General features: G+C 56.5%; 3 protein-coding genes across 3 annotated transcripts; 2 read left to right on the forward strand and 1 right to left on the reverse strand.

Annotated features, from left to right (window-relative positions):
* Window positions 1–2,667: 2,667 nt before the first annotated feature.
* Window positions 2,668–4,346, forward strand: COL26b_006118 (uncharacterized protein; the record flags this gene model as incomplete). The annotated part of the gene is made up of 4 exons (XM_053178942.1): window positions 2,668–2,765; window positions 2,823–2,950; window positions 3,002–3,256; window positions 3,310–4,346. 4 exons carry the CDS (start codon window positions 2,668–2,670, stop codon window positions 4,344–4,346), a joined length of 1,518 nt encoding a protein of 505 aa, XP_053037068.1.
* A 173-nt stretch (window positions 4,347–4,519) lies between these two features.
* On the reverse strand, window positions 4,520–6,613 carry COL26b_006119 (uncharacterized protein; the record flags this gene model as incomplete). Its single annotated transcript, XM_053178943.1, has 2 exons — window positions 4,520–6,265; window positions 6,326–6,613. The coding sequence occupies 2 exons, from the start codon at window positions 6,611–6,613 to the stop codon at window positions 4,520–4,522; spliced, it is 2,034 nt and encodes a 677-aa protein (XP_053037069.1).
* A 1,569-nt stretch (window positions 6,614–8,182) lies between these two features.
* On the forward strand, window positions 8,183–9,221 carry COL26b_006120 (uncharacterized protein; the record flags this gene model as incomplete). The annotated part of the gene is made up of 2 exons (XM_053178944.1): window positions 8,183–8,416; window positions 8,472–9,221. 2 exons carry the CDS (start codon window positions 8,183–8,185, stop codon window positions 9,219–9,221), a joined length of 984 nt encoding a protein of 327 aa, XP_053037070.1.
* Window positions 9,222–12,944: the final 3,723 nt, after the last annotated feature.

Here is a 12,944-nt window from a genome sequence, read left to right on the forward strand (position 1 = left end):
TTGGAAAAAAACACTGGACAAATGCCATTTGCGCGTACTTAGGTAGGAAGAGAAGGAGAGAGGAGAACCGATCTCGAATAAGCTGAGGTACCTCAGTGGACGACCGTGCATTACGTACCTCGATGGTAGAAACGCTGGAGTGCGTTATCTTTCTCGGCTATCTGCTTAGGTAATTGCGATAACAGATAAGAACAGGCTCGACTGGCGGGCACGTGGTGACGAGCCGACAGAGTGGATCCAGGCCTGGGCATTGATGGTGTCCACTGAGCGCTGGGTCTGCCCCAGGTCGACCGGCTTGACCACCGGGCTCCCGGCCGAAGCAAACATCGTCTGGTTCTCGTGTCAAACACCAAACCTTGGACCTAAGGTTTTTCTCGACGTGTTCGACCGAAAATACCAGGGCACCCTTCCTGCGCGGGTGTCCGAGTCAAGCCTTACGACGCCTGCTAAAGCACCAGCAGGCCATCGAAGAATCAAACCACGTCGCATTGGTCTGTCTCGATGATCGTCAACAGCCACCTTTTGCGAGAACCAGGGAGCACAAACACGGGTTTGAACTGGTTCTTGGGACTTCCTATCGCTGCCATCGACCACACAACATGCCTACTCTGATGGCACATCGAGGCCCCCGAGAAATACGGCCTGACGGATCCGTGTGACGGCCCCAGCCCAACGACGCGGGCCGCCTCCACGTGCTGCCGCCGTTAAGCTTACCTCCATCCGGTCGACGCCTGTCCCACGGCTTGATTACGATATTCCGAGTTACGAGTTCCGGGCGACACCTTTCCGAGGCAGCATGGTCCGCGGGGCACCTGCACAACTCCGAGAGCCCCAGAGCACAAGAAGCATCGGCCGAAAGGAACGTCCCAGACGAGGCAAGAAGCCGCGATGCACCCGAGGACGAAAAGAGGCCTGTAACTCGACGGCTGCTTGTATCTGGCCCAGGTTTATGAACCTCGCATCACGGCAAGTGCCGCCGTTGCCCTCCCTCCGTCCCTTCCCTGAAGCAGCAACATTGCGACAGCATCCAAATCGGTCCGAGGGCTGTCACACCGATATGGGGCTTTTGCGAGGGGCCATCTGCTACCATTCCATCGCATCTTTCAACAGTTCGAGATGTCATTTTTGAGAGGCTCGACTTGCATTTGTAGGGGATTGCGACGGTGCCCTGAGATTATTATAAATCTGCCCGGATCGGATATCCCGGACCCTCAGACCCCTCCGTTGCTCCACTGAGACACCGCAACCGGCCGAACAGCGCGCGGGAAAGCCGGCCCCAAGAAACACACGCACTCCAGGTCGACCATCTAGGCAGCTGAGACTTGACTCGACTCAACCTGCAGAAGGAAGCATTCGGACGTCAGACTTGGACACGCGCAGCCGGAAAACCCGGAGATATGTCTCGAATTCGGCGTGTGCCTCCGTCTGGAGCTGGCCGCGACCGCATTCCCACCGACAAGCTATCGCCAACATCGAGACTTGGCTTCAAGGCTGTTGATCCTGCGGCTGCAATGTGGCAGTTGACATGTGTGCCCTTGAGCATTTCGTCCTCAGGATGGGTGCTGCTGGAGGGTGTCTTATTGGAGGACCGAGCTACAGCTTCCCTGGCCACCCCCGGCATCAAGCACAAATGGCTGCCACCCTTGGGAGCTCTGGCCTGGACCATCCCATCGGATAAAGGCAGATGAACCTCAAGCACCAACGGTGCGCCGGTTGCCGATGTCGAGTGCCGACTTTTCATCCCGAAACGAGAAAAGGGAATGGATTCCGATCTGCATTCCTCCACAGTCGCGCCGAGCATTGGCTAGTCCAATGTGCGAGGACGCCGCAATCCCGTTTGCAAGACAGCATCAAAAAGCGAAAAGTCTATTGCGAGCTTCTCCTTTCAGAATGTGCAGCTTGTCTGTCGCATTTTGCTTATCAGCGCTCCAGTCTTCAGAAGCATCGGTGTCACATTCAACAATGCTGCTGCAGCTCAATCACAGGAGAAGAAACGCGTAAACAAACACCCGCCGTCTTCATTTCATCACACCTGCATCCTGCCATCCCTGAAACCCAGAGGCCGTTGCAACGGTCTAGGCAGATCATTGCCGTTCCCTTACCACGTCATCACCAAAAGCACCACCCTCACTGGCTCAGACGGGAGAGGAAACGAGGACGCCGACTAGCCAGGGCTCGGGCGTGGGCCAAATGCGATGCAATCGGATTGGCCTTGGACGTCTCCCGAGCTGGCATCCGATGCAAATTGATGACCTACGCCTCCCGGGCTGGTGGATGTTCTTACCCCGCGTTGCGTGTGGGAGAAGCCGTCTGGGGTACGCCGCCGCGCCGCCACGGCGCTCTCCACTCACACCCAAATCTGGGGGAAAAGACGACCAGGGGTGTTGTTTGTGGTTGTGGCCGCGAAGTATAGAAACATCGACACGTCCCTGCGAGATCTTGCTCCATCTTCGTGGACCCTGAGCTCCCTTTCTGCACATTCTCATTACACAACAGCTTTGCTCCATCTCTCGGTGTTGAGTAAGGCCGTACCACCTCCCAGCCGAATTTCCGAGCTCCACCAGCGCTGCCGCCCCCGGTCACCGCCGTGATCGCTCCGCCAAGAACCGAGAATTTTCGCTTGCAAGAGACGGTCTCCGAGGAGGAGACCCCCTCTTTCCCGTCAAAATGAGTAACGACAAGCCGGTTGTCGAGAACATCGACAACATCAACGCAAACATGGGCCAGACGATATCTTCGGAGTTCAAGAGGCCGGACCTGGAGAAGTAAACACCGCCAGCAAGCTACAACCACCCGGATGGATCCCACTAACACCGTCACAGGAGCCATCCGGAGGAGTTCGTGTACGATCGGGCCGCCGAGCGGAAGCTCCGACTCAAAATCGACCTGGCCATCGTCCCGACCGTCAGCCTGCTGTACCTTTTTTGCTTCATCGACAGAGCCAACATCGGTTAGTCTATTTCTCGTGATTGCGTCCGCCAGCCAAGCTAACCCGCCTCAGGCAATGCCCGTATCGCTGGCTTCGAGACAGACCTGGGCATGAAAGGCTACGATTACAACGGCACGCTATCCGTCTTCTACATCTCCTACATCATTTTCGAAATTCCCTCAAACATTCTCTGCAAGCTCGTCGGCCCAGGATGGTTTATCCCGCTCATCACGCTGCTCTTTGGCATCTGCTCTCTCGGCACAGCCTTTGTGCACACAGTCCCCCAGGCGATGGGCGTCCGTTTCCTTCTCGGAATCTTTGAAGCAGGTAAGCACAACGCACAACATCCGTCCATCACATCGCAAAACTGACGTGACCAGGCATGATGCCGGGTATCGCCTACTACCTCTCCCGCTGGTACCGCCGCTCCGAGCTGGCCTTCCGCCTCTCCCTCTACATCGTCATGGCCCCCCTCGCCGGCGCCTTTGGCGGCCTCCTCGCCTCCGCCATCCTCCGCCTCCCGCACTTCGGCGGCCTGCACACCTGGCGCATGATCTTCGCCATCGAGGGCATCATCACCATCGGCCTCGGCCTCCTAGGCTTCATCACCCTGACCGACCGCCCTGCCTCCGCCCGCTGGCTCACCGCCGCCGAGAAGGAGCTCGCCGAGGCCCGCGTCCGCTCCGAGCGCGTCGGCCAGGCGCACCTCCTCGACAAGATGGACACCCGCAAGCTGCGCCGCGGCATCTTCAACCCCGTCGTGCTCTCCACCGCCTTCGTCTTCCTGCTCAATAACGTCACCGTCCAGGGGCTCGCCTTCTTCCTCCCCACCATCGTCAAGGGCATCTTCCCGGGCTCCTCCGTCGAGCGCCAGCAGCTCTTCACAGTCCCGCCCTACGTCGTCGGCGCCTTCTTCACGGTGCTCTTGCCCTGGCTCAGCTGGCGCATGGACCGCCGCCAGATCTTCTTCATCTGCTCCTGCCCGCTCGCCATGGTCGGCTACATCCTCTTCCTCGCCAGCCACGAGCTCAAGGTGCGCTACGGCGCCACATTCCTCATCACCTCGTCGGTCTTCGCGCTCGGCGCGCTCACGAACGCGCAGGCGTCGGCGAACGTCGTCTCCGACACGGCGCGCAGCGCGGCCATCGGCACGAACGTGATGCTGGGCAACTGCGGCGGGCTCGTTAGCACGTGGGCGTTCCTGCCGTGGGATGCGCCGGACTACAAGATTGGCAACGGGCTCAACCTGGCGACGATCAGCACGATTTTGGTGCTGTCGACGGTGACGCTGATCTGGATGAACCGGGACAACCGCCGGCGCGAGGGGCGGGTTGCGGAGGAGGAGCTGAGCGGCGTTTCGTCCGAGGAGGAGAATGATTTGGACTGGAAGCATCCGTCGTTCAGATGGCGGCCGTAGATTTAGTTTGCGTGACGTTCATCTCATCTGAACCCCTGATTTCGCCTAGATCTCATCGGATCACAGGACGCCTTACAAAGAATGAGTTGAATTATTCAGACGATAATATATTCATTCAAAATAAAAAACATGTCTCAACTAATTACGTGAACTAAAACTTCCCCATCAACGCCTCACAACTTGCTCTTCCCAGCACAGCACGACTCCCCCTCAAACGCAAGCTTGCTCACCTGGTCCGTCGCATCCACCACCCCCTCCCGCCCCTTCGCAACCTGGCTCGGCGTACTACAATAACTCGGCGGCACGTCCATCACCGGGTTATTCGCGAAGAAGTTGCGCGGCCGCAGCAGCAACGTGATCGGCTCCACGGGCATGATGGGGAAATCCTCGGGCGCGGGAATGTGCGTCACCCCGAACGTGTGCCAGAACACCACGTCCTCCTGCTCCACGCTCTCGCTGCCGTCGCCGACCCACTCCGGGATGCCGCGCGACGGCTCGCCCGAGGTCTGCGGCACGTGCCGGCCCGCCGGCCACAGCTCGTCGTCGCGGTACTTGGTCACCATCACCGCGTGCCGCGCGAAGCCCGCGCGCTTCCAGACCAGGGAGCCCTCTTTCGGCAGCAGCCCGGGCACTTCGCGCGAGACGAGCTTGTAGGAGGCGGGCTTGCCGGAGTACGGGTGGAGTTTGTCCGTGTTGGCGATCTCCCAGGTGCGGGAGGTGGCGCCGTTGTAGTCTGTGAGGGATTCGCCGGTGGTGGCGAGCTTGGTGCGCCGCGCGGAGAAGGCGTTGCCGTAGAAGTTCTCGGGCGAGCCGACGGGCGCGTCGGAGGGGACGGCGTCGACCATGAAGACGGTATTCCGCGGGCCGTCGACGTTGGGGTCGATGCGCAGGCAGAAGAGATGCTGGTGGTTGTGCGCGTTGACGCCGGGGTAGACCTGGGTGCCCCAGCCCTTGGTGTCTTCGCCCGGGTTCATGGCGTACGTGTTGAGGATGCCGGTGAGCTTGATCTCGGGCTGGATGGTGCCGTCCTGGTGGAAGATCCACTGCACTGCGTACTCGTAGTTTGCGGCGGTGAAGATCTGCTGGATGATCAGCTTGCGGCCGCGGGTGACGATGACGGAGTCGTCGCGGAAGTCGGTGTGCTTGAAGAGGATGCCCGAGTCCTCCTCGTGGATGCAGATGGCGTTCTTGATGGTGCGGACGGCGCCGTTGCGGGTGGGGAACTCGGCGTCGAGGTAGTGGATGGCGCCCTTGCAGTCGCAGCCGAGGGCGAGGGAGTTTGTCATGTAGCCGGCGCCGTACTCGCCGAGGTCGAAGGCGTGCTTGCGCTGGTGGGGGTGCTCGGGGTTGCCGTACGGAACGACCATCTCGGCGAGGGAGAGGCGGTAGAAGATGGGGCGGACGGTGCCCTTGTCGTTGTAGGTGATGTTGCTGAGGACGATGCCCTCGCGGTAGTTGAAGCCGATGTGGAAGTTCCAGTTCTGCCAGGATATCTCGCGGCCGGCCATGGCGAAGGAGACGCCCTGCGGCTGGGTGATGTTGATGGGCTTGAGGTCGGTGCGGTAGCCGCCCTGCTTCTGGACGGCGGCCGGGGTGTAGTCGATGGGGGCGGCCTTGCTGAGGGGCCGGCGGACGTTGGGGACGTCGATGGCGATGATGGCCTGCTTGTCGGCGTCGTAGATGGGGCAGAAGTCGAGGGGGTACTGGTACTGGCAGGTGTCCGGGTCGGGGCGGTAGTACATGAGGGCCTGCTGGAGGCGGACGGTGTTGCCGTGGCGCTCGTCGTAGCCGATGGTCCAGGGGTCGCAGTAGACCTTGTGCATCTCGTGGCGGGGGACGCCGGAGAGGACGCACTGCTCGATGACGCGCTCGTCGGTGCGGCAGATGTGCTCGACGATCTGGAGCTCTTCCATTGTGATCTGGGGTTGGGGGTGTTAGTCGCGGTGCGCATGAGATGGTGTGGGGGCAGGGATACTCACGATTGGTTGGACGCCCTCCATGAGCTCCCATTTTGTGATTGCGCCCGAGGCGATGTCGACGAGACCATCATAAACCTTGCCGCCCTTTGCGATCACGACGACGTCTGCGATGCGGGCTGGGCGCGGGGCGGTGGTCGGCGAGGCGAGGAAGGCCGTCATCTCGGCCTTGCGGGGCTCGTGGAGGGAGACGACGTTGAAGAAGACCTCACCATGCGCCGCGGTGACGGCGGCGATGGCCTTCTCGATCTCCGCGGCGGAGAGCGGATCTAGAGGGTGCGGAGGAGCCATGGTTGGTGTTTGTGTGAACTTGCGCGTGTGTCAATTAGGTGAGGGGGAGGGGAATTGACACGAGAGAGTGAAGAACCATGAGGATACCAAAGCGACTGAAGGGTTGGAGAGAGCTCTAGATAAAGCTTATATCTGGGGGAGCTACACCAGCAACGAGACTGAGGCCCCCTCACCGGGGAGCCGGGGTGATGGCGGCTTCGTCCCGCCACGGACAGCCGGATCTGGCAATTCCAACATCTGATACTCTCGGGACGTGGACGGGAGGCTCGTCATGCCAATCCAATGACCAAAAGGCGTTGTAAGCCGAAGTGAAGCGATAAGGTCATTTGGGAGAGGCAGGGTGGAGATTCCTGGTGTCTGATAAGAGCTCTCCGCAGAGCGAACTTGGGGAGTCCCAGCTGGAGGGCCAGGTCTCATTCGACTCTCCAGATAGGGATCGTCTCATACACGCCGTGCATTAGCTATTGCCTGGCCAATTGGCCCGTCTCTCTGGGCCGCTGGGAAGAGGAACCAGGGACCTTCAGGCTAGCCCAAGCGACCACGCGGGGAGTACAGACTGAGGAAAAACTTCGAATTGGTTGATTGGCAAATAAGGCGGGCGGGGGGGAAAGACGAGACGAGAGGCTCGATGGGGAAGGGCGACACGATAAGCTCCCGGGTATCTTTATCTTATCGCCCTGTTGGTGTGTTACTTTGAGGTAAACGGTAAGTGGCAGGGCGCATCCACCGCCGGGACCGGAGCGCGCGGTCTGCTGGCGGGCCTTCGGCATCTTGGGTGGGGTTCCTTGCTCGGGACAAGGATCGGGACCGGTGTCGCTGGTAAAAGGTGTCGGGTAAAATTAACTAATTGGGTTTGGCGTGGATTCAAGTGCGCGCTTGGTGGTCGAAGCCGTTACCTAACGCTGGGTGTCTGATAGGAGATGGGAACACACGTATTTGCCTTTTAGCAGCTGAACACGGCAGATAGCCAAAAACGGACGGAAGTGAGGTTCTGAAATGACTGTGCATGAGACTTCCGTGGTGTTGAGTAATGGCCGCGACACATCTTGGGCATTCTCGTGTCTTTGGAGAGTGCCAGCCAATGATTGATCGTGATTTGCAATGAGGAAGATGCCTTAACGCCGAAGCCTGTCGGCGTTAAGAAACGCAGAGATGACATCAGCAAAAAATCTGCCTCTGCTCGGTGACTGTCTCTCTACGCGCCTAAACACCATCAGCCACACCGTCCGACCTCCAAAGTGACCGCCATTGGATCCATGCCATCAGCTTTGATAAGCGCCGGCTGCTGTTTGTGAGGTCAACCTGTTGGCCCAATATCGCGACCTACGGTGGCTGAAGTGCCAGCTTGACTCACTCAAGGGATGAAGAGTCACTGAGGCCGCCATTTTAGATCACAACATAAACTGAGAGACATCAGCCGGCCTTGGTCAATATAGCTTCAAAGAACAACTGCTTCAATCTACTAGTAGTTGTCTGGATTAGACTGGCAGTCACAACTAACCGAATCCTGATTGAGCCTACCCCAAAACCCCAACTGGAGGCTGCAAGAGACCTTCACCCATCCTCACCATGGCAAAATCAGCTCTCTCATTCGCGACGCCCTTACCGCAGTCCTCCCGCTCTGAGGTTCTCGAGTGGCACTTCCCCAAGCCGTACCAGTACACATTGATCGGCAAGTCCCGGGCAGCATGGCACACGAGCTTCGTCATTCCGCAACTCAACCTCCTGCTGGACGCAGGCCTCGTCGTCAACGATCTTAGACCAAAACACATCGTCCTGACACATACACATAGCGACCACTGCGTTCGTTTACCCGAGACCATCTCACACATAACCTATTTGCTAACTACCACGCCAGCTCCTCGCACCAGCCTTCACAAAACGCGAAGACCCCCCAGACATCATCCTCCCCGCCGAGTGCAGGAAACTCTTCGACGACTACGTCCTCGCCAAAACGCTCCTCAACCGCGGGGGCACCTACACCGGCGCCGACGCCGAGTCCCTCGGCCTCAAGGTCGACGGCCAAGGCATCGACGCCGACGGCAGGACAGAAGGCGAGCGCGCCTTCCTCGGCACGCACAACACCATCCCCGTCAAGCCGGGGGACACCCTGCCCCTGCGCAAGGTCAAGAACATGACCGTCTCCGTCTTCAAGTGCGACCACAACGTGCCGAGCGTCGGCTACCTCTTCTCCACGACGAACCACAAGCTCAAGCCCGAGTACACTTCCCTGCCGGGCCCTGAGATCAAGAAGCTGCGGCAGTCGGGCGTGGAGATCACGGCGCCGGTGACGACGCCGGTGTTTGCGTTTTTGGGGGATGGGACGGCGACGACGTTGGCTGCGGAGCCGGAGTGGCTGCGGCAGGAGGTTGCGGTGGTGATTACGGAGTGTAGCTTTCTGTATGATAAGCATGATGCGCAGGCGGAGAAGACGAAGCATACGAAGTGGAAGGATTTGGAGAAGGTGGTAAGGAAGTGGCCGAAGACGACATTTATACTGATTCATTTCAGTATGAGGTATAGTAATAAGGATATTGTGGAGTTCTTTAATGGGTTGGAGGATCCGCCGGCGAATATTGTTGTTTGGGCCGATGGAGAACCGGAGTAGAAGAACTATGTAGGAGTCAGTCCCAACATTATGTCGTCTAGATTCCGCGAGACATTGCATTGCTACAGGATAAAATGGAATGGGCGTTGCGGTTGAAAAGAATATCATGGAACAACTGAAATGTCTCTAATCGATTAATTGGCCTCCATTCTCCCACCCTGGCTTCGCCAAACAACCGTCATCAGTAACGCTGTTGACAAGACTGCCTTACTCCCTTCCAAGGGAGTAAGGGTTGATCTGGGATGATGTCTCAATCAGGCAGGCTACGAGTGAACAACACATCGATGTGGCTGCTGAAACGCAAATGAGCATGCTGGGCTTAGACTGGAGGCTGACAAGTAAACATTCCTCGCCGAGCCCGAGACAGGAATCATGCCTCCTGGTGGGTGTACTCGGCGATGACGAGAGGCATTAGCGGCGCTTTGCCTCCCAACCTGCCAATGAAAAGCCATGCTCCACTCAAAAATCTCATTGCAAGAGGGTAGAAAATTGTACTTTTGCAGCAGACCCAATGGGGGAGTGTCTTACGAGGGATGCAATTGATCAAACTTGAAGGAACGCCTCCGCGACCTGCGCATTTGCGTTCAAGAAGGGCGAGAAACGTCCATTGAACTGGAACACCGCGCGTATTTATTGCTTGCAGCCGGCAGGCGAATCTTTATATTCCTGGAACCGAACCATCTCCTTCTCACCGATTCGTCATTCGTGTCAGGGATCTCACAGTGTGTTCCAGCAACCTATCATGAGTCTCGTTTCCTCAACTCCTCCACGAGAGGTCGATGCATATCTTTCGAGCGCAAGCGCCATTAGCGGATACCCAGCTTATAATGGCACCGGGTTACGAGGAATATCGACAGATATGAGGTATTTCGTCCTGTTTCTTTAGTGCCAGGGGGGGGGGGGGGGGTTACACATGCACGGACACGGTAACTTGCACTCTGATCATGACCCGACACTGACTCTGCTCCTTTAGCTTAGATCCCGCACCAGCCCCGATATATACTCAACCTTCCGAAGATGAATCCATATTTTCTCAAAGCTCGACGGAGCCTTCATTGTACATGGCGCTGCTCGTTGCCCAAGGTACCATGGCTAATTCGGGATGGCAGCTGCGCACGTTGGCAAACTCTATGGCACGAAAACCCAGCTGGTCCACCAATCTTTCAGGTTTGCGGGGATTATGGGACAGCACCGCCATCAACACAATATTCGGATGTTGAACAGAGGTTCTCAGCAGAGGCTCTGACGCTCGGAATACCTTTCGACCTCTCCCATTCGATCGAATCCTACACCGTTCCCATTGTGGAACGCCAGTGGCAGCAGGAGCAAAGCCTAAGATCGGTACTATGCAAGCTTTGCAGTCATGAAATTGATGTGGATTCCGCGACGGAATCCATGATGCGAGACACCCAGCACTCGGAGGAGACACAGGAGACAAAAATGAAATCAGAGGACGATAAACAATTTCAGTATTCTGGGTCATGGTCCAAAAGGGCTAAGAGAGATTCCGGTTATCTCTCCCAAGCAGGATTTCTCCAAATATTTGGAGATAACAGTCGGCAGAGTAATGAAACGAAGCCCAGCGAATATGGCAGCGACTACGAGGCAGAGATTTCAAGCGAGGCTGGCAATGTCGGTATGGAAGAGCAAGGCAATCATGACGAGGCCACTGCAATCAGCACCAGCATCTCCGGGAGCCAAGAGGCACAGAGCATCACCAACGCTCCACTCTCAAAGGCAGCTGTTGAGAGTCTGCCAGGTCACTCGGCCTTTGGGCTTGAGACCGTATCTTTGGATTATAGGTTCTGTGGCGAATGGGTCACGAATATCGCTAATGATCTCGGCTCGACAAATGGAGATGAGGAAGACCTCGATGGAACGTCTCGATCTCTCTCCTCGCTTGATACTCAGTCTTTCTCAGGATCATCGACAAGTTCAGGCACAGACAGCTCCGAATTCGGTATTACGGCTGCGATTATGTCTCGCTATGATGCGGATTGTGGGCTTGCGAGATTGACATCGCTTTTTGGCCGCTTCATTGATTTGCGGCTTGGTGTGCGGCAACAAGCAGGAGATCGGACAAGCCCCTCAGGTCAATCTTTACGAAAAGCCCAAAACAGCAACGAAGGATCGCGAGCAACCGCCCGCCACACCGTCGGTCATGGCAATAAAAGGTCTCGACAGGTGAATCCCGATGATGGCGACGATTCTGGAGAAGATCCCGTGGATAATCCCAGGATGAAGCGTCCAAAGTTCGAAACTACTGACAAGCCCAAGATCGCCTGCCCATTCATGAAAAACTCCCCGACAGAATATTCGACATGGAGAACGTGCGTCGGTCCCGGATTTGACGGCATGCATCGAACGAAGTATGTTCCCACTAGTATGTTGTTTGCCGACCAGATGTGGCTAATTCATAACCAAAGAGAACACCTCAAAAGACGGCATTTTAAGGAGCACACGTGCCAGAGATGCGGCGACCAGTTTAAGTCAAACAAGTCGCTCCAGGATCACATGAGACTGCCAACTCCTTGTATTCTGAGGGATACTCCAGTCGAAAAGGGCTACATGACCTCACCTCAGTGGGATGAAATCACCCACAAGCGCAGCCGATGCTCGGTTGAAGAGAGATGGAAGGAGATATATCTCATTCTATTTCCTGATACTCTGGCTGATGCGATTCCAAGCCCGTGTAAGCAGGAGCCATACTCTTCAATTATCGGAATAGCAAGGTTGCTGACCTGATACTCTAGACTTTGAGACCTCAGAAGTTACAAACAACTTCGCAGCGATATTCGATCCTGCAGAATACGACGTTTACCTCACAAGGAATTTGCCATCGAGGGTCCTCTCCAGGTTACAAGAAGAGTTGGCTGTGTTCTCGGAGAAGATCAAAAAGCAATTGGCTGCCATCGTGCAAGAGGAATCTTCGGAGACTTTGAAAGCATACGTCCTCCAGAAGAGTGGGGGGAAAAGCGAGAAATCCGATGAGCCAATTAATCCATCCCAAGAACCCGTAGCTTTTGACAACAACTTCTTCGCGGGTATAAACTTTGATGATGGCGGGCACTTCAACTGCAATTTCCCATTCGGGGAAGATTTATGGGGAATTGGAAAGGGGACGGGGCGTGATCCCGCCGATTCAGGATACGGGTCTTTGGGCTAGTTCCAGATGCAAATGGCTTGTAGATATAGTTGCAAGGGTCGGCATTGTATTAAACTTTCTATCCCAGTATTGAAGGAGTGATGTTGCGCAGATGCAAAACGCATGATAAGCTCTGCTGAGCATGAACCGGAATCGTGTTCGATGGCTCGAAATATGCTTGTTCTATAATTAGGATTAATCAACTAACCCCGTCCGCAACGAACTCCATCCAAACGTCCGGTTGGGTCGTCATGCCTACAACTATCTGGCATGACCTCTCTGCGGAACAGAAAGTCTTGGAAGACCGCGGCGTTGCATAACTCGAATCGAATCGGGACCATGGCGGTGCCGATGATCGATAGATGTAGTCGTTGGTAGAAGAAGAGTCGGGCTGAGTATGTAGGTCGCCGGCCTCTGGGTATATCCGTCCATGAATCGTGGTGCAAATAATATCGTAGAATGTGAAGAAACTTCCAAACCGTCAACGTCGTACCCTCGTAGTACCTTAAACCTCAGCCATCCCAAATCATGAGCCCTTCTGAGATCCGTAATAGCTTCCGCCCGCCCATCATGTCGGT

Source organism: Colletotrichum chrysophilum, assembly GCF_026319265.1.
Source record: "Colletotrichum chrysophilum strain AFK26 chromosome Unknown scaffold_44, whole genome shotgun sequence".
Classification (NCBI taxonomy): Eukaryota; Fungi; Ascomycota; class Sordariomycetes; order Glomerellales; family Glomerellaceae; genus Colletotrichum; species Colletotrichum chrysophilum.